At 40.3% G+C, this 20701-nt stretch overlaps 1 protein-coding gene across 1 annotated transcript in view; it reads right to left on the minus strand.

Moving 5' to 3' along the window:
* Window positions 1–484: 484 nt before the first annotated feature.
* CDC20B (cell division cycle 20B) overlaps window positions 485–20701 on the minus strand; it is a 44064-nt gene continuing 23847 nt past the window's right edge. The window contains exons 5-12 of the mRNA XM_045889632.2: window positions 20346–20439; window positions 17714–17830; window positions 13491–13687; window positions 12232–12326; window positions 9265–9490; window positions 7270–7395; window positions 6689–6806; window positions 485–2470 (exon numbers count right to left, since the gene is read on the minus strand). Of these exons, the coding sequence (XP_045745588.1) occupies window positions 2286–2470; window positions 6689–6806; window positions 7270–7395; window positions 9265–9490; window positions 12232–12326; window positions 13491–13687; window positions 17714–17830; window positions 20346–20439 (1158 nt within the window). The 3' untranslated portion in view covers window positions 485–2285. The remainder of the gene's footprint in view (window positions 2471–6688; window positions 6807–7269; window positions 7396–9264; window positions 9491–12231; window positions 12327–13490; window positions 13688–17713; window positions 17831–20345; window positions 20440–20701) is intronic.

The raw sequence follows: 20701 nt of genomic DNA on the forward strand, positions 1-20701 counted from the left end.
ATACTGTAGATACCTGTGATAATCCCTAATTCATAGTTAGGATTTTAACAGCAATAAGAGGATGGAATATTCCCTACTAGCAACATTACAGATTTTGAAGTCCACTTAAAAAGTAGTTGCATGGAACCCTCATTCATTGCTGATACTTCTTAGGAAAGTTAGCAGTGACTACTTAAAACTCAACAGACATATCCTATGACCAAGCAGTTCCACACCTGGGTATATACCCAACAGAAATGAGTGCTTTTGTCCACTAAAGAATGTTTAAAAATGTGCATAACAACTTTATTCTTTTTTTTAAAGATTTATTTATTTTTAGAGGGCATGTGAGCAAGGGGAGGGGTAAGGGGAGACTCCACCAAACAGATTCCCCATTGAGCACAGAGCCTGACATAGGCTTGATTTCACAACCTTGAGATCATGACCTGAGCCAAAATCAAGAGTTGGATACTTAACCAACTGAGCCACCCAGGTGCCCCACAACTTTATTCTTAGAGTCAAAACTGAAAATAGTTCAAATATTCATCCACAATAAGATGGATCAAAAATTGTCATACATTTATACAATGGAGTATTACACAGCAATGAAAGAGAAAAACCTACAGTTACATGTTACAACATAAATTAATATTACAAACTTAAAAGTGAGTGAAAGAAGTCAGACAAAAAGGATATACAGGGTGTGATTCCATTTATCTACAGGTTGGCATAAGACAAAACTAATCTATAGTGATAGAGGTCAGAATAATGGAAAGGTGTTGGCAGAGAGTAGGTATAAAGAAGTCTGTAGGGTACAGGAAATGTTCAAGTGGGTGGTATAGACTGGTGCCAAGAGTTCAAATCCAAGTAACATCATCTAGAAACACTTCCTGGAGAGGTTAAGACTTAAATGAGCAAAGAAAAGGAAGAGAGTAGTAGGAATTTCAGACTAGAAGAAAAGCTCCAACAAAGGCACCAAGGCAGGAAATTGCAAGACTTAGCCCAGGGTCAACACAGGAGATGAGCAAGGATTAACATTTAAAAGATAGAACAAGTGTGCCAGGTGGCCCAGTCGGTTAAGAGTCTGACTCTTGATCTCAGCTCTGGTCTTGATCTCAGAGTTGTGAGTTCAAGCCCCATGTTGGGCTCCATGCTGGGCATGGAGACTACTTAAAAAGAGAGAGAGAGAGAGAGAACAGTGGCCTGATCGAGCCTAAAAAAAGCTTAACAATTATCAAATCCAAATTTCTGTTCTTGTAAATGTTATGACCACATTGCAAGGTCACTCGGTCAGTCTATGGCAGGTCTAGAGCTCAGGACCCTAAGGTTTAAGTGATGGCTTTATGTAATAGGGAGTCATTGAGAGTTTCTGAGCAGGGGGCTGAGAAGATCACCACCATGCTTTTAGAAATGTAACCTAACAGTGTGGAGACCCATGAAGAATAAAGACAGGAAAAACAGAGGAATTACAACCAAGTGGTCATCAGGTATTCAGGACATGACTAGAATGAAACAGAAGAGAACAAGGTGTGAAAGGATTAAGCATGGAGCAGAATAATCAGGAGATTCCCTGAATGATGGGATGACCAAGATAGGGATGAGACCATGAAGAGGGTCAAAGGAGTCCTACAGGGGATCTCGTTTTGAGAGGAAATAATGTGCATGCTTAACATACTGCCTAGCATATAGTAGGATTTTAACCAATATTTTTCAAGTGAATAAGTGATGTTTTTAATGTATTTGATTTAAGCTAAATACAGGAAGGGATCTCAGAAAGGAAATATCCAGAGGCAGAAAGAAATATGAGGCTGGAGACTGGGAGAAAAGTCAAGTGGGAGAAAGGTGTTTGGAAATCTCTGCTATAGATATTCTTTTTTTTTTTTTTTTTTGAAGATTTTATTTATTTATTTGACAGAGAGAGACACAGTGAGAGAGGGAAAGCAAGCAGGAGGAGTGGGAGAAGGAGAAGCAGGCTTCCCGCTGAGCAGGGAGCCCGATGTGGGGCTCGATCCCAGGACCCTGGGATCATGACCTGAGCCAAAGGCAGACGCTTAACGACTGAGCCACCTAGGTGCCCCTCTGCTATAGATACTCTATCACAGTGGCAACACATCCCTAACAAGGAAGAGATAGAAAAGAAGAAAAAGGAGGAAGAAGAAGAGAAGGATGAGGGAGGGGAAAATAGAGAAGAGGCAAAGACAATGTCTGGGAAATGCAACAGGAGGAAGCAGAGCAAATAAAGTAACCTGAGAAAGAAGGTCACGAGAACATTCACCTCAGAAAAAGCACTTCATCCTGTTTGAGCGTCACAACAAATCCATGGAGAAGACAAGGCCACTGTCACTATTCTCACTTCGAAGCGAGGAAAGTGGAGCTCGTGGAGGAGCTGAGCGACAGCAATTCCATTCACAGGCTGTGCCATCAGCTGCAGCAGAAAACACCCGGGTCTGGTCTGGACTCAAAGCCAGGTGCAGCACTCTGCCTCTGGGGCCTGTGGGAAGAAGGGAGGACAGTTCATGTCCCACACTACATGGGCTGTTGCTGACGGGGGGTGGGGGGGCCACGTTTCCCCTCCCCAGAGGAAGGCATCTCTGAAACCTGCCATGTTTGAGGCTGGTGCTCCCACTGTGCCTTTGCTGTGGTAAACACCAGTCAGAGCTGACTGTGGGCAGCAACCTAAAGTGGCTGAGGTTTTGCTTCACTGGGTTTCCCTTTCAGAGCTCTTCCCCCCTTTTATTAGTTTCCTAGGGCTGCCATAACAAATTACCACACACTGCTTGAGACATGAGAAATTTATTTTCTCCCAACTCTGGTGACCGGAAGTCCAGAATCAAGGAGTTGGCAGGGCTAGCTCTCTCTGGAGGCTCCAGGAGAGATTCCAACCCGTGCCTCCTACCTTTGATTTGTGGCCACATCACTCTATTCTCTGCGTCTGTGGTCACATGGCCCTTTCTTCCATGTGCTTGTTCTCTTCTGTGTGTCTCTTCTTCGAAGTACACTTGTCATTGGATTTAGGGCCCATCTCAATAATCCAGGATGATCTCACCTCACAATCCTCAACTTAATTACATCAGCAAAGACCTCTTTGCTGAATAAGGTCACAATCACAGCCTCCAGGGATTTGATGAGGATAGCGTGGCGGGATCATTTAGCCCACCACACCCCTCATGCCCCAAACCCTTATCAGTTCTATCTTCTCTAATCCACCAACACCCAGGAATTGCTACTGCTGTTCTCCTGCCACCCATCCCATCCTTCTTCTTATCCTCTCCAAAAAGTCATCCCCTTGGGACCTAGGTTTTAAGGAGCTAATCAAATAAATTGAGGCAGCTTAATAGGAAAGGACCCAAAAAGCTCTTAGTTATGTAATTCTGGAGACAGTCCCCTTTTTTCTGTTATCTAACTGATCATCTCCCAAAGAACATTTTGTGAAACAATAATTCTATATGAGGTTAATAGGTATTAAAAACTGAAAAAAGTGTTTAATGTTCTCATTAGTTTGGGATCTCTAGGTTAAAAAAAAAATTAAACAGGATTCCTTATTTCAAGACTGCTTTATTTGGCAGAAAAGACTATAATCAGCATTTCTGAAACTTAGTTGACCTGAGTCCTTTTGATGTGAACTTCTCACGTGGCTCATGTTCCTTGGAAAATACTTGGCAGAATCTATCCTAACCCAACAGTGACTGTTAACAATCAAACTTTCAAGCCAAAGCAAACAAAACAGACTCCATGAAAGGAGGCTGGAGCCAGGAGGATAGAGGGAAGGAAAGAGGTTGGGTAAGTTCTTGATTGAGGAGGTATTTGGGGACACACATAAAATCTAGCTAGGGGGATGGTCATCTCAAAGAACCAGTACAGTTTACAACTCAAGTGAGCTCTGGAATTTCAGAAATAATCTTGTGTTCTGACACCAGATTCTCAGCATCAAGGGGTGCATACACATATTCCACTCCTGAAGGAGACATATCTCAGACACTTGGGAATTTTTCCATCCACACACATCACTCCCAATGCTCTCCTGCATGCTCATGCATGCACATACCCACATGCCCCCAAAGAGACATGGGATTGGCCCTGGGTGTATCAGTGCATTAAAAAATTTAGATTCATAGATACAAAGCAGCTCCCTTATTTTATAGATGAAAAAAAATTCAGGAATATCAGCTGCCTTGTCCCAGGTCACAAAGCTAATTAATGGCAGAACCAGAACTAGAATCAAATTCAGTGCTCTAACCGTTTAGCCCATTCTCCAAACCCAGAGCAAAGAAGAATCTCTTTTCCTATGGAAGACCAGTGTCCCTTATTTTTTTTAATTAAACATTTAAAAATTAAAGCAATATAAATGAAAACCACTTAATTTAGTTAGGATAAATATAAAACATTACATGAATGCTTTTAAACTTAAAAGTCAATTCAAGAAACATAGTAGGTGATAGCTATGCTTTCATTCTTTATTATGATGTGTTGAGATGAAGAAAAGCGGGGGGGGGGGGGGGGCGGGGAGTAGATAAGGAGTAACAGAGAAAAAAATTCCAAATCTTTTCCAAAGCAGGCTTTTGAAAAATGTCTTGACAAAAAAAAAAAAAAAAAAGGACAACTACTTCCAGAATTTGTTAGGAAAATGGAGTTTGGATTAGAAGCAAAGGCATTCTTGAAACACTTCTCTCATATTAGTGAAAATCTTAATTTACTAGATTAAGTGGGAAATGCAGTCTTTACCTCAGACAAAGGTCATCCTTTAGGATTTACATCCTTAAATTCCAAGAGTATTATTACTGAAAGGATTAAAAGTTTTATTTTTTTATGCAACTGTTTATAAAGGAGACCACCTATCGATGCATGTGCTAGGGACTGATGAAACCAAATCAAAGGCCAAATCTCACCTATAGGCTAGAAAGTTACCTATTCCTGTTTCAAAGCTTGTAAATTACAACTTTTGGAGGGTGAGGGGAAGGATGGCGAGTTGTCTTTCTTCTGCAGTTAGATGGGGGAGGCCTCTTCAACTGAATTTTCCCCCCAGAGAATCATGAGTGTGGTTATAACAGGGTGAGACAAAGGAAAGGCGTAGATAATAGTAGATAATCTAGAATAGCTTTTTCCAAGCTTTATGGCCACAATCCACAGTTCAAAACTATATTTTGTTTTGAAATATATCGAAGTTCCAGAGCTCACTTGAGGTGTAAACTGTACTGGTTCTTTGAGACGACCATCCCCCTAGCTAGACATATAGACAGGTAGGTGGTACTGCAGAACTATAACAAAAGTTCCACGAAATACTGTCTGCTTTTACATTGTTTCCATTCTCTACTATTCTATTTCATTTTTTTGATGCTAACCACATGATACACATTAATATAACAACCACCCTGCTAAATACTTTGGGGAAATATTGCATGTGGAAGAAACTACTGGGTCAGAGATGATCATTAGTGTCTAAGAACTGGAAAGTAACTGCATCTTCTCCAACCATAAACAGGTTAAGAGGAGAAAAGGTTAAATGTACTCTTTGGAACTCTGTCTAATATCAATGGAAAAAAGCACAAGGCATTACAGCTAAAGAATTTATAGCTTGTCAAGGCTAGAGAAAAAGGAAAATGTACCGGTTCAGTTCATTCCTTATTCCCAGGATCAGCAAATTGACTCCAGGATCTGTCAGAGGCCCCCACCTCACTGAAAGTTCTAGCTAGCTACTGGAAATGTAGTTTTGTAAAGAACCAGGTTTAAGACTTGATTTAAAATATTTCTCTAAGGCACCTGGGTGGCTCAGTTGGTTAAGCATCTGCCTTCGGCTCAGGTCATGATCTCTGGGTCCTGGGATCGAGCCCCATGTTGGCCTCCCTGCTCCGCGGGGAGTCGGCTTCTCCCTCTCCCTCTGCCCCTCCCCACCACTCATTCTCTCTCTCTCTCAAATAAATAAATAAAAATATTTCCCTAATCAGAAAACATATCCCGTGAATTACATATCTTATGATTTAAAATAGGCAAAGGATCAACTCACGTCCCTCCTACACTCATGCCTGGCCACCCAGGTAGCCCTGTCAAGAGCTGCCTACATTTTTATTTACCAAATCACATGGTATAACACTTAAGGATGTCAAAGTCATTCTGAGGTCAGACTGACCAGCAGGAGCAGGAAGTCTTTCTGTTAAGGGTGTTTTGTTGTTGCCGAATAACATTCTCAGAATCTACAAAGAGAGTCACAGTATTATCACTATCTAACGCTGTATATATTTGGGGTTTTCAGTCTGTTTCTTCCCACTAAAGTAGAGGCTCCATGAGGACAAAGATACTGTCTGTCTTGTTTATATGTATATCCCCAACACCCCCCAAAATTGCCTCACACACAGTAGATGCATATTCAATAAACCCACACACTGCAGCACTGCTGGTCTGCAAAATAAGGAAAGGTGAGTTATGATAACTAACTCCAGAGTTCCAGAAGAGTTTAGAAACTATCCCTGATCATCACTGCTTCATCCATGCATGTATGCAAGAAGACAGGACCACTGTAAGTAATGAACAGCCTTAGTCAAATTCAGAAACACTCATCTATACACGCCCTGAGGTGGGGTGGGTGTAGGCCTTTTTCCTCTGATAAAATAAATACTTCAAAGAGCCAGAGAAGATCTTTCATTCAGGGCTTTTCGGGCCAATGACAGCTCACTTAGCTATGGATACACAGCATTTTACTCACCCACGTACTTACCCAAAAATCCACGCGACCTGGCCAGACCAGGACAGGCCCACACAGTCACATCATTCTTGGGACTACCTTGGCCACTTACAATCTCCTTTGTCTTAGGTAGCCAGATTAGCGAACAAATCTGTAATAATGGCCAAAAAAAATACAGAGTTATGACAAAGTCTGATTCATTATGAATGTATTTCGAATGGATTCTAGGCAGTATGCTCTGTCCACATCCATCCTCCAGTCCATAGCTGGGGTTAAGGTGTTAGAGGAATTATGTTAGTTCTAGGAAATTTGATCCCAAGACAACAAAAGACTAAGTATACAAATAGGTTTAGGTGCAATGAACCTACAAACGTGAGCACAAAGCAATGCTAAGAAAGAAGGGAAATGTGGGAAATAGAGGGGGAAGGAAAGGACACACAGATCAACTTGCGACTCCCAGAGAAAATTTTACAAAAACCAACTGTCCAGAACTGAAATCCTTATAGACTCAAAAAGTACAGAGAGGTGTGTTTGGGTCCTATGCTCTATCAGCAATCATTTTCACAAGGTTCTAGAAGATCAAAGTGAAGGCAAACTCCCACAGAGATGTTTACCTGTGAGTTTGTGCTTGGGGTCTGGATGCTTTGACCAGTATTTATGTCCAAGACACGTAAATGTCCATCTTCCATTCCGCCTCCAACAGCAAGGACTGCAGACTGCCAGGGACACCAATCCATGGCCTTGAAAGTTCAAATAATCACACAGGCAGCTCAGCCTTGGAGAAAGTGAACTTGTGAAAGTGACATGCTCAGGTAAGCAGGAGTCCAGAGGTCTGCGCACACCCCAGCTCTCCTGGAGCTCTGATCTGAAGGCCGAAGCAATGGCACTCTCTAGAGATTACTTCTAAGGGACTAGAAATCACCTGGTAGGTGCCTTCCTCAAATTTTGAGAACTGCCAGTATATTAAACCAAGAAAAAGCATCCAATAATATGTTTTAAAAAATATACTCAACATGTCCTATAGGCCAAAAATCTGCTGCTGGAGTAGGTGACATGTGCCCACCAGAATCTGGTTCTGAAATGAAGCCTTTCTCTCATTTGTCTACCTGTGTCTTTAGGTTCTAGGTCAGAGAAAAAAGGACAAAATGGAGCCACACATAATTGCTCGCACCCCAAAACTCTCATGCATTTCAACTCCTAATACATTTTTTTAGTAAGGAAAATTGCCTTTGATTCCCTACTTATAAATTACTATAGGTAATCCTGAAAAATAAGATTCAGTATTGCATATTTATACTGATAATTGAAATGATGAGTAACAATAATTTTAAAGGACATTCTAAGAAATATTTCAGTTATATATATATCTGTATATCCTTATCTACATGTCCATCCTGCCATTAGCTGTCCCAAGCCTTGGCTTGCTCAGGCTTCAGAAACTCTTGGTTCAATTCACTGTATTTCTGACAAGGCACATAAGAAAGTAACTTGTTTTGCTTGGCTTGGGTTTTTCATGTGTTGGGTTTTTGTTTTGCTTTATTTTGTTTTTGTATTTTGTTTGCTGACAGAATATTTTACATACATTTTCCCTAGATTTTTCCCAAATCATTAATAATGGGAATTTGGACTTAAAATCATTCTTAATGTCCTGTGGATATTAAAAACCACAAGCCAGAGTACCACTGTGCTTTAGCAGCAGGTGCTACATATTACACCCTATGTCAGGAAACTCCGTGATAACTTTGTAAGTTCTCATTCTAACAAATTTGCTCATAGTTAATAAAGTAGAACCATTTCTTTGCTCTGTGGGTGATAAATATTCTGGGACTATGTTGAGGCCAAGACATATATCTATGACACCAAAGGAATGAGAGTATGGATTTTTTTTTACTAGGAGTAAGAATTTAATATCAGAGAAATAAAAAAATATTATCCAGAAAATGGTAGAATATTGGTTTAACTGTGCAGCACCCTTCCTCCTCCTTCTCACAGTGGGTCTCCTTTCCATGGGTGTGAGCTCATGACCTAGACCTGGACAGCCAGTGAACCCATCTCTCTGACCACAGTTATCTGCTGAGAGATGAGAATGTGCCCAAAGTCACACCAGAGTCCTGCCTGGGACTTTTCTACCAGAGTTACAAGGAGCGTAGTTTCTTAATCAGCTCCCATCAGGGAGAATCTGAATTCGAAGCCGTAAGAGCCACCTTGCCCACAAAATGTTGTCTGAATAAAGAATGAAACCCAACAGAGTCAGGCAGAGCCAAGAGCCAAAGAGAGAGGGTTCTAATGACATTATTTAAGGCCCTAGATCTGGACAGTATTGAAAGCAGCTGTATGTACCCAGGACTCCTCAGTCGTAAGAGGAAATACATTTACTTTTTTGCAGAAGCTCAAGCTTACCTCTGGTTTCAGTTACTTACAACTACAAAATCTGACACATGGGGGTGTATAAATAGGGTTGTCTTTCAAGACAGTGATGGCAAAATCCAAAACAAGTTCTGGGGGAAGAAAATCTCAAAGCATTGCCTTAATGGCTTCGTTCTCATGTGTGAAGGATAGTCAATGATCTCTGAGTGAAGAGCAACTTGGAAAGCTATTGGATGTCTTACCTTGACTGCTGTAGGTTGGGGTATAACTTTCAGCGGTTGAACCTGGGCTTTCGCACCCGGGTCATGGGGCCATATCGTCAGCAGCCCATCACTACAACCACTGGAAAGCAGCCTGCCATCAGGGGACCACTTGAGAGCACAAACAGCTTGCTTGTGGTGAAGTGTTCCAACGTGATGCTGGGCAACCCGAACATCGTGATGAGAAACACGGCCCAGCCTCGACCCGCTGCACAGAGGTAAAGGGGCAGGTTTCCAACAGAAAACTCGAGCCTGGGTTCTAGCAATAGCTTATAAGCATTTGAAAACATGAAGGAAAGCATAGTTCAAACTACCTAAAGACCCCTCAGGACAGATTCAAGACACAGGTTTTGAACATTTGTTGGGTTAATAAGGATAGAGTATCCTGCTTGGTGATTGTTTTCACAAGTGAAAAAATTTTTGTGGCAAAGTTTCAAATGTGGATATTGAGATGATATCCTTTGATAGATATTTATCTTTTTTACGATTTTATTTATTTATTCGAGAGAGAGAGAATGCAAGCAAGTGAGAGCACAAGGTGGGGGGAAGGGGCAGAGGGAGAGGGACAAGCAGACTCCCTGCTAAGCGGAGAGCCCAATGTGGGGCTCGATCCCAGCACCCTGGGATCATGACCTGAGCAGAAGGCAGCCGCTTAACCGACTGAGCCACATTTTGACAGATATTTCTAATGATTTTAATATGATGCAGGCAGCTATGGAAAAGATAAATTTAGAAGATTGCCATATTTCCCCAGGGAGTAGTTTATGTACTGAACCTAGGAAATAGTACTTTTCTGGAATTCAGAATATTTCATATTATCTCAATGCAATGGTTTTAGAATATATATATTTATAGTGAAATGTCAGAGATAGAAACATGTTATTTCCTTTTTCTATTAAACTACAAATCCACTATTAGTTTTGTTAATGTTACTAATATCTAAAAAGAGTAGAAAACTATCTGAATGTCACAGCAAACTGCAATGTGATTCAGAACCAGTAGATAATGTCACTGGTAGTGATTTGGATCCAAAGAATGATAAAGATCCTATCACTTTATCAAAGATAATAAACTCTTTCTGGGCTAATTTAATTTTCTCCAAGGAACAAGTAAACAACTATCTACAATTATTTCTGAAATTTCTCAAAATCTGGTCTCGTATTTTTTAAAACAATTCAGGCACCACACTGAACAGCCTTCTGATGAACAATATGGGCTCTGCAGCCAGACCACCTGGGTTCAAAGCCTGACTCTGCCCGTTTTACTAACCATGTGACCTCAGGCTAGTGTCTCAGTTTATTCATTAAGAATAAGTTGGCAGGAAATTAGAAACCCCTCTACAGCATTACTGAAGGGATTAAAACGCAATTATGCACATAAAGAGTACAGCACAATGCCCAGCACACTTTACTCCAAAAATATTAGCTGCTGTCATAAGAAATGATCTGTTCATTTTCCTCATGGATAATGAAACTAAATTTAAACAATGCAGACTGTAAAAAGAATTCATATAGAGAACTGACCTCACCACAACTTCTCACAGTAAATGATTAGCCCTTTATATGGTATTTTGTTTAAGTGGCTTTAAGTTTGACCTGTAATCACAAGGTATTGAAATCTCAAATTTATATCATAGCTGCTTAAATTATAAAAGACCTTGGAATTTATTTAATTTAAACCTACCTTAAGAACTACAGTATAAAAATGAATGGCGATGGGGCGCCTTGGTGACTCAGTCAGTTAAGCCTCTGCCTTCGGTTCAGGTCATGATGTCAGAGTCCTGGGATCGAGCCCCCCATGGGGAATCCCTGCCCAGCAGGGAGTCTGCTTCTCCCTCTCCCTCTGCTGCTCCCCCTGCTTGTGCTCTCTCTCAAATAAAAAGTAAAATCTTTAAAAAGATAATGAATGGCAATTATTAAAAGCAATATATATTTAGATCAATTATATAGGATCATAGGAAAAAGTCATTTAACTTTTCTGATTAAAAAGAATACACAAGGGCGCCTGGGTGGCTCAGTTGGTTAAGCGACTGCCTTCGGCTCAGATCATGATCCTGGAGTCCCGGGATCGAGTCCCGCATCGGGCTCTCTGCTCGGCAGGGAGTCTGCTTCTCCCTCTGACCCTCCCCCTCTCATGCTCTCTCTCTCTCATTCTCTCTCTCAAATAAATAAATAAAATCTTAAAAAAAAAAAAGAATACACAAACAATGAATCACGGAACACTACATCAAAAGCTAATGATGTAATGAATGGTGACTAACATAATATAATAAAATAAAATTTTTTTTAAAAAGTAGGTAGACTAAATCAGTAGTTCTCAAAAGTGACGAAGCATCAGCATCACTTTGGAAATTAGAAATGCAAATTATCGGCGCCTCTTCAGACCTACTGATTCAGAATTTCCTGGAGACAGACTAGCAATCTGTGTTGTAAGGAGCCCTCAGGTGATGTTGCTGCATGCTCAAGTTTGAGAATCATGGAACCGGCTGATCTATGAGGTTGCTTCTAGCTCTAACATCTATGGATCTATGGGAAATGTGCCCCAGAGAGCTTAACATATTCCAAATTATTGATCCTGATAGCAATAAATACTTGATTCCAACAAAATATCCCTCTGATAGGTATTACTTGGTACAGAGAAACGTTTTGCTTAAACAGATTTTTACCTTTTAGCTGAACAATTTAATGGATCCTGAACCTCGCTTTCCAATACCAGCATATGGCCCAGGCACATAGCCACCATTGTACCTGTGGCCACTGGACCACTGACCTCACCAGAAGATCAGGATATTCAAGAAGGTAGGATCATAACTGCTGCTAACTAATATCCTGTTTGGTTTTGGTTGGTTTTGGTTTTGGTTTTGGTTTTAAATATTATGGGTCTGTTCACTCAGCCCCCATAATCACTCAGTGATACAAATATAATCCATTCCACTAAGATGTTTCTTACCTGCTAAGAATACAGTCATTCCAGCTCAGAGCTGCAACCACTGACAAATGACCAAGCATATTTCTCAGCCGCTTTTTAGTTACCACATCCCATAACTGAAAAAATGAACAAGCAGAGAAATATAGCATTGTCTTTTTCACAGTCCACTGTCTTCTTAAAGGCCTGATAGCAATTAATGTTGCTACCGCCAGTCCTCGTACTAAGGGAAAGCTCAGCTCCTTTAACCCTGGGCAGCATTTCTCAACCCTGTCTGTATATGACATCACCTACGGAGCTTGCTATGGATGCTAGCCATTCTGATTTAATAATGGATACGACATTTATTTTATGACATTTATTTTAAAGCTCTCCAGGTGAATTCAATGGGCAGCCACAGGTTGAGAATGGCTCTCACACGTCTAGTTTCTTCTAAATTGTGGAATTTCATATCTGGAAATCCACTGACAGACTAAAAGACTCCTTTTCTGCCACCTATAAGTGATACTCTGACCCATATGAGAAATGGAACTTTGCTGTAAGAAGAAATCATTGACATAACCTTCATAGCATCCAATATTATTGTAGAGATGAGAAGGCAGTGAAAGCCATCCATGGTCCTCCAAAGTCATTGAACACATGAGCAATATTTTTACAGTTTTGCTATATTGCTGTATTGCTACAGTTTACAGTATTGCTAGTAATAATAACACATGAGAAGTTAAATAGACTGATGGAAACTGGGTAAATTCCCATTTCAGAGAGCCTATCAGAAAAAAAAAATTCACTCATTTTAAGTAACTCTACTCCTGATCAAAGCTTGTGCAGAGAAAGGAGAGCTGAAGGTTATCTTCCTCTCTCCAAAGTCCTAACCCTGGGGATTCTACAAGCCCAACTTTAATACAAGAAAAAAGACTTTTAAGGGCACCTGGCTGGTTCAATCAGAGGAGCATGCGACTCTTGATCTCAGAGTTGTGAGTTCATGCCCCACGTTGGGTGTAGAGATTACTTAAAAAAATAAAATCTTTGAAAAAAAAGACTTTTAAAAAGGTAAATATGACAGAAAGAAAGGTGGTGTGAAAAAAACTAGGTAGGGTATCCTTAAGTCCTCATTAAATGCCATTCAAAAAAGGAACCAGAATGCTATATCCACTCACTCCCCATAGTTTCAAGCACCACAATTAATAGAGATTCTCTATTGTATATTGTTATTAAAGGTCAATTTTAGTTATGTAGCAATTACACAGAGCACATTTTGAGGGGGAAAAAAAAACAACTGTTACTTGTACTTCTCCTTCGCTGGTGCCAACTGCCAGGCAGGTTCCGTCTCTTACCCAGGACACAGAAGATACATAGTTACAATTGAGATTTAGGTCTATGTTTTCAATCACATTGTAGTTTTCCCCATTCCAGACAAACACAGAGGATCCAAGGGCTAGAGCAACAAGATTTTGAAAATTCCAATCCAGAATATTCAGATCTATAAGAAAAGCATTTCATATTAGGGTAATTATTTAGTGAAATAAAAAATTTTCTTTTTTTTTTTTAAAGATTTTATTTATTTATTTGACAGAAAGAGACACAGCGAGAGAGGGAACACAAGCAGGGGGAGTGGGAGAGGGAGAAGCAGGCTCCCCGCAGAGCAGGGAGCCCGATGTGGGACTCGATCCCAGGACCCTGGGATCATGACCTGAGCCGAAGGCAGTCGCTCAACCGACTGAGCCACCCAGGCGCCCAAAAAACATTTTCAAGTAACCAACTTTTTTGCAGATAGATGAGCAAAATTAATACCTTTCCCATGGTAGTTGGAAAATAGAATCACATATGCAAGCAGATCATTAGAAGTTCAAAAATAAAAACTAGAATTCTGTGTTAAGATTCACAGTCTAATGAGCAATAATGCTTACTATTTATGCTCAAATATATTTATTTAGAGTCATTTAGAGAACTTGGAAGTTTAATCTACCATTATTAGTACACATGGATTTTACCTAACTGATCACTAAAAATTAAAAACACATATTTTTGTCATTGAAATTATCTGGTCTTTCTTTTTCTTTTTCTATTTTAATTCCAATATAGTTAACATATAGTGTTATATTAGTTTTAGGTATGGAATATAGTGATTCAACAATTTTACACATTACTCAGTGCTAATAATGATAAGTGTACTCTTAATCACCTGTTTCACCCATCCTACCCACCCACCTCCCGTCAGGCAAGGATCAGTTTGTTCTCCATAGTTAAGAGTCTGTTTTTTGGTTTGTCTCTTCATCATATGGTGTTTGTCTTTCTGTGACTGATGTATTTCACTTAGGTCCATCCTTGTTGTTGTAAATGACAAGATTTCATTCTTTTTTATGGCTGAATAATATTCTTTTTATGGCTGAATAAAATTCAAACATATATATACAGGCATATCGTATGTGTGTATATATATATACATATATATATCACATCTCTTTTTAAGATTTTTTTATTTGAGAGAGAGAGAACGCAAGCATGGGGAGGGTTAGAGGGAGAGGGACAGACTCCCCACCGAGTGTGGAGCCTGGTGTGGGGCTCAATCCCAGGACCCCGAGATCATGACCTGAGCTGAAGTCAGACGCCTAACAACTGAGCCTCCCAGGCACCCCCATACCGCATCTTTTTTATCCATTTATCTATCAGTGGACACTTGAGCTGCTTCCATAATTTGGTTATTGTAAATAATACTGCAGTAAACATAGGGGAAAAGCATAACCCTTACAGAGACATCCTTGAACGCTCAATATCCATATGAAAGATGCCACCATCATTTCAAACCAAAAATACCACCCAACTACAGTATATCTAGAAGAAGTGGTCACTGGCTTCTAAGTGATACTTGGAAGTTCCTAGCAGTGTTCTCCAGCTTCTACTATTAGAACTCTTTGCCAAAAGAATCCATATTTGTATGACCACATACTAAAATGTATCCTATCTTATTTCTTTTTTTTAATTGAGATATAGTTGACATATAACCCTATCTTATTTCTTATAAGACAAAAACTCTTATCCTCATTGATACATATCAATACAAAACTATGAAGCACACCAACTCCACTACAGTTTTCTAAGCCACCGATAATCCACCTCTCCCACCGATGACAACTCTAAACTCCGAACAAATAAAAAACAAACCCCCTCAGAACTGGAAAATAAGCAAAAGCAGTTAAACTAAGTAAAGGAGTCAAAACTAGAAGAAGCAACCTGCCCAGGGGTGAGCTTCTCACTTTTTTTTAATCACAAGGTTTGGCCAGAGGGTGGGCCCCAGTCACGGAACAGCAGCCCTGCTAAAACTCTGATAGAAAGCTCATCATCTTTCTGGTGAGAGGAGCCAGGGAAAGGAGGCTGAGGTGGCCAAAGTGTGTAGAGAAAGTCCTGGAGCGAAGAGAGCTACAGAAAGGCATTCCCTTGTTGTGAAAGTATGAACCCACACACATCTCAGCCCTACCGTGAAATCATGTTAGTACAGGGAAAACTCAAATCAGCTTAGCAAAGGCTTTGAGAACTGAACTGAGATTTGAAGTCCATTTAGGACTCAGACTAGACTCTGATCCGTATATATGAAGGATAGGCCCAAACCAGCATAGTCAAAGCAGAAGGAACTGATCTGAGACTCAAAACACCACCCACAGACACCTGGGTGCCTCAGTTGGTTAAATGTCTACTCGGCTCAGGTCATGATCCCAGGGTCCTGGGATCAAGTCCCGCATCGGGCTCCTTGCTCCTCAGGGAGCCTGCTTCTCCCTCTGCCTGCCGCTCCCCCTGCTTGTGCTCCCTCTCTCTCTCGTTCTCTGACAAATAAATAAATAAAATATTTTAAAAATAAAAATAAAACACCAGCCACAAAAGGCAAGAAAAAACTTAAGGTATAAACGTAACTAAGACAGGGGCGCCTGGGTGGCTCAGTTGGTAAAACATCTGCCTTCAGCTCAGGTCACGATCCCAGGGTCCTGCGATCGAGCCCCACATCAGGCTCCCTCCTCTGCAGAGAGCCTGCTTCTCCCTCTCCCTTTGCCCCTTGAATTGAAAAATAAATGAGCAAAACCTCAGGGACTTTTGGAATAATATCCAAAGATCTCATATGTGTAATTAGATTCAGGTCTTGGAAGCAAGACAGTAAGTCTTCAAATTACCTTAGAGCTCTCACCAGAAACTATGGAGGCCAGAAGTCACTATAATATCTTTAAAATGCTGAAAGAAAAAAATCTAGCAACCCAGAATTCTATATGCAGTAAAAAATATCATAAAATGGAATGTAAGAAGTGTAAGAGAAGTCTTTGCCAACTAACCTGATCTGAAAGATGCTAAGAGAAGCTTTTCAGGCTAAAGAGAAATTAGATGAAAGGGAAATTTGGATCATCAGGAATGAAAGAGAAGAGTGGAACTGGTATATATTTGGGTAAATATGAAGATCATTTTCCCCTCTTTTATCTGAAATACATATATGTATAGTTTTTAGAGTACAATGTATAACAATGGTAGATTTTCAATATATGTAGATGTAAAATATGACAACTGTAGTAACCTAAAAAATGTTGGGGGGTGGTGGCAACATGTGTAATTACAAAATTTGCATCTACCTACCTATTCACCAGTCCCCAGTGTATTCTCTTCATTGCCATTATCATTAATTACCAACATCCTGCCTTTGCTCACATTGTTAACATTGCTGAAAATGCTCTATCTTCTCTCCCCCACCCCTCCATATCCTACTCATTTTTCAAGACCCAGCTCAAGTCTGAATATCTCCACAAACTCTTTTTAGACAAAGATCCAAAGATCACTGAACTACTTATTATATAGCTCCTTTTACCCAACAGCTCATTATTTATATTCTACACTAGCATGTTGGTAGAAGTTCCATGTGAGTTAGTCCTGTCTTCCTAGGGCACCTGGGTGGCTCAGTCGGTTGAGTGTCTGCCTTCGGCTCGGGTCATGATCCTGGAGTCCTGGGATTGAGCCCCACATCGGGCTACCTGCTCTGCAGGAGTCTGTTACTCCCTCTCCCTCTGCTCCTCCCCCTGTTCATGTTCTCTCTCATGCTCGCTCACTCTCTCTCAAATAAATAAATAAAATCTTAAAAAAAAAAAAAAAAAGTCCTGTCTTCCCAGCTAGATTATAAACTAGGCACATAACAAGAAGACCCAATGTGGCTGTTTGACTGATTAGATTTATCCATGTTTAAAATATATGCCTAAGAATAGGCCCCCATTCTCAGAGTTCATTCTAATACAGTAAAAACAAAACAAAACAATGTATATTTCTCATACCCCACCAACACCAACAATACCCATTCCAAACATGAAATTTGCACAGGGAAAAACCAAACTACATTAACCATATTTGAATAGTACAGCTTTGGGACATGAGGCACAAGGGCCACTGGGTTTTTCCAGAAGCAAATTTCAAGTTTATGCCACAGCACAGGATACATTTTGTCACTCCAACTTTTCAATTCATGATCTAAACCATAACTTACAATAGTCATTTCGAAGACCAGTAAGATGAATCTTCACTTCCGGTTGGAGTATGGAATAGTCTCTATCATTGACTCTTTTAAGATGGAAGGATTCATCTCTGACTCCATCTCTGCAGCCTATAAAGAACAAACGGCTCCACATATCTTTATGATCCCAGAAGCATAATATTTATGCAGGTATTAAGACATAACAAAGTGAAAAAGAAAGTAATTGTCATGTTAGAACTGAATTACAAGTTGCAGGAGAAGGGAAGGAAAAAAAGACTTCAGTATTAATTTAAACAAAAATTTTTAAAAAATACTTCATGACATGGGGTGCCTGGTGGCTCAACCGTTAAGCATCTGCCTTCGGCTCAGGTCGTGACCCCAGGGTCCTGGGATCGAGACCCGCATCGGGCTCCCTGCTCCGCGGGAAGCCTGCTTCTCCCTCTCCCTCTGCCCCTCCCCCTGCTTGTGTTCCCTCTCTCGCTGTCTCTCTCTCTGTCAAACAAATAAATAAAATCTTTAAAAATATATATATATATTTCATGACAATTTTTACTAAAAAGCACAAGTGCCAGACCTAAATGTAATATCTTGTGGGAAGCATGCAGAAACACTATATCATACTTTGAATATTTATTCTGTCACTTGAGATTTTAAAATCACAGTAATTTTCGCATATCCATTTGTCTAGCACATCAACAATTACCTGATAGATGTAAGCTCTACTCTGAGTCTTTGTCAGTAAATATCTGTGGATTCATTTCTTTTGGCTCTTTGTCTCACTGTTTCTGTACCAGCGTACACAGAGTTACTTCTGGCTAGTTTTACCCATGACTGTCTGAGGTCAGGGTCCTACCTTGGGTTCAGTTTTAATTCTCATCAAAAGACCCACCTAAGTCTAAACCACAGGCCACCATCGTTTCATCCGTCCAACCACTTGGCTAGTGATCAAACCGAGAATGACATAAATTAATAGGCACTGAGCCCACCCAGGTAATATTTGGTCTCTATGACCACATGCCTTCTGATAAAAGGCCTAAGAGCTTCACGATGCTATACCAAGAAGTAGATCGTTACTCACTGCCTTGGTGTTAGCCACGAAGACCTGCAGTTGTGGGCAAAACTGAAAGGTTACTAGAAACACTCAAGCACCTCCAATAAAGGTTTTTTAAAAAAACAAGTACACACTTCCAGTTACAAAATGGAACTCAACACTCAACCGACTGAGCTACCCAGGTGCCCTGGGAAGTTACAAAAGTCATGGGGATGTAATGTACAGCATGGCAATTATAGTTAATAATACTGGATTGCATATTTGAAAATTACCAAGAGAATAGGTCTTAAGAACAAGAAAAAAAATTCTGTAACTATGAATGGTGATGAATGTTAACTGGACTTACTGTGGTGATCATTTTGCAATATATACAAATATCAAATCATTGTTTTACGCCTGAAGCTAATACCGATGGCCTATGAATAACATGGGTTTGAACTGCATGGGTCCACTTACATGTGGATTTTTTTTATAAATGCCACACAGTACTGTAAATGTATTTTCTCCTCCTTATAATTTTCCTAATAACATTTCCTTTTTTTCTAGCTTACTTTATTGTGAGAATATAGTATGTAATACATATGACATACAAAATATGTGTTAATCAGCTGTTTATATTATTGTTAAGACCTCCAGTCAACAGTAGGCTATGAGCAGTTAAGTTTTGGGGGAGTCAAAGTTATACACAGATTTTCACCCAAGTGAGGGGTTACTTTTCAGAAGCGTGATCTAAGGGGCACCTGGGTGGCTCAGCCGTTAAGCATCTGCCTTCGGCTCCGGTCATGATCCCAGGGTCTTGGGATCAAGCCCCGCATCAGGCTCCCTGCTAATAACCTTTCAGTTTTGCCCTATGGGAAGCCTGTTTCTCCCTCTCCCACTCCCCCTGCTTGTGTTCTCTCTCGCTGTCTCTCTCTGTCAAATAAATAAATAAAATCTTTGGGGTGCCTGGGTGGCTCAGTTGGTTAAGCGACTGCCTTCGGCTCAGGTCATGATCCTGGAGTCCCGGGATCGAGTCCCGCATCAGGCTCTCTGCTCAGCAGGGAGTCTGTTTCTCCCTCTGACCCTCCTCCCTCTCCTGCTCTCTGTCTCTCATTCTCTCTCTCTCAAATAAATAAATAAAATCTTTAAATAAATAAATAAATAAATAAATAAATAAATAAATAAATAAATAAATAAAATCTTTAAAAAAAAAAAAGAAGTGTGATCTAAGTAGACTGAAGGAGGTGAATGAAGCAGGAGAACTAAGTTCCTACCTACTATGCTAGAAAGATATGATAAAGTCTAAAATCTCAAGACAGAGCAGTTTACAAATATTACTTAGAAAATAGATGTATTTTAAAAAAGAAAAGAAAAGAGATGTAAATAGTAGGGGAAGAGCTGGAAGAGGTGGTTGCCTCTAGGAAACAAGACTTGGGGATGGGACAGGTAAGGCAGAGAAGTAGGAAAATTATCAAAATTTTATAATTATGTTGATTAGTCTAATAAATATAAAAATAATACATTCTAATATATTCTAAGGTAAGGAAGAAATGAAGGAAGCAGGGAGAGAGAAGGATAGGAAAGAAGGACAAACAGAAAATCTTTGGCCCATACCTTTCCAGGCACACTGGGATTGCTCACAGAGCTGCATTTGCCCACTAACCCACTGAGACACCTTCCGGGTCGAAAATAGCTGGTTTAGGCATTTCTGAAAACAAGCAAATAAATACTTCTTTAGAAATGTACATGTACAGGGGCGCCTGGGTGGCTCAGTTGGTTAAGCGACTGCCTTCGGCTCAGGTCATGATCCTCGAGTCCCGGGATCGAGTCCTGCATCGGGCTTCCTGCTCGGCAGGGAGCCTGCTTCTCCCTCTGACCCTCCCCCATCTCATGTGCTCTCTCTCATTCTCTCTCTCAAATAAATAAATAAAATCTTTAAAAAAAAAAAAAAGAAATGTACATGTACATCT

Source organism: Mirounga angustirostris, unplaced genomic scaffold (genome assembly GCF_029215605.1).
Source record: "Mirounga angustirostris isolate CCGP_5_RB_7025 unplaced genomic scaffold, mMirAng1.0.hap1 SCAF_7, whole genome shotgun sequence".
Taxonomy (NCBI): Eukaryota; Metazoa; Chordata; class Mammalia; order Carnivora; family Phocidae; genus Mirounga; species Mirounga angustirostris.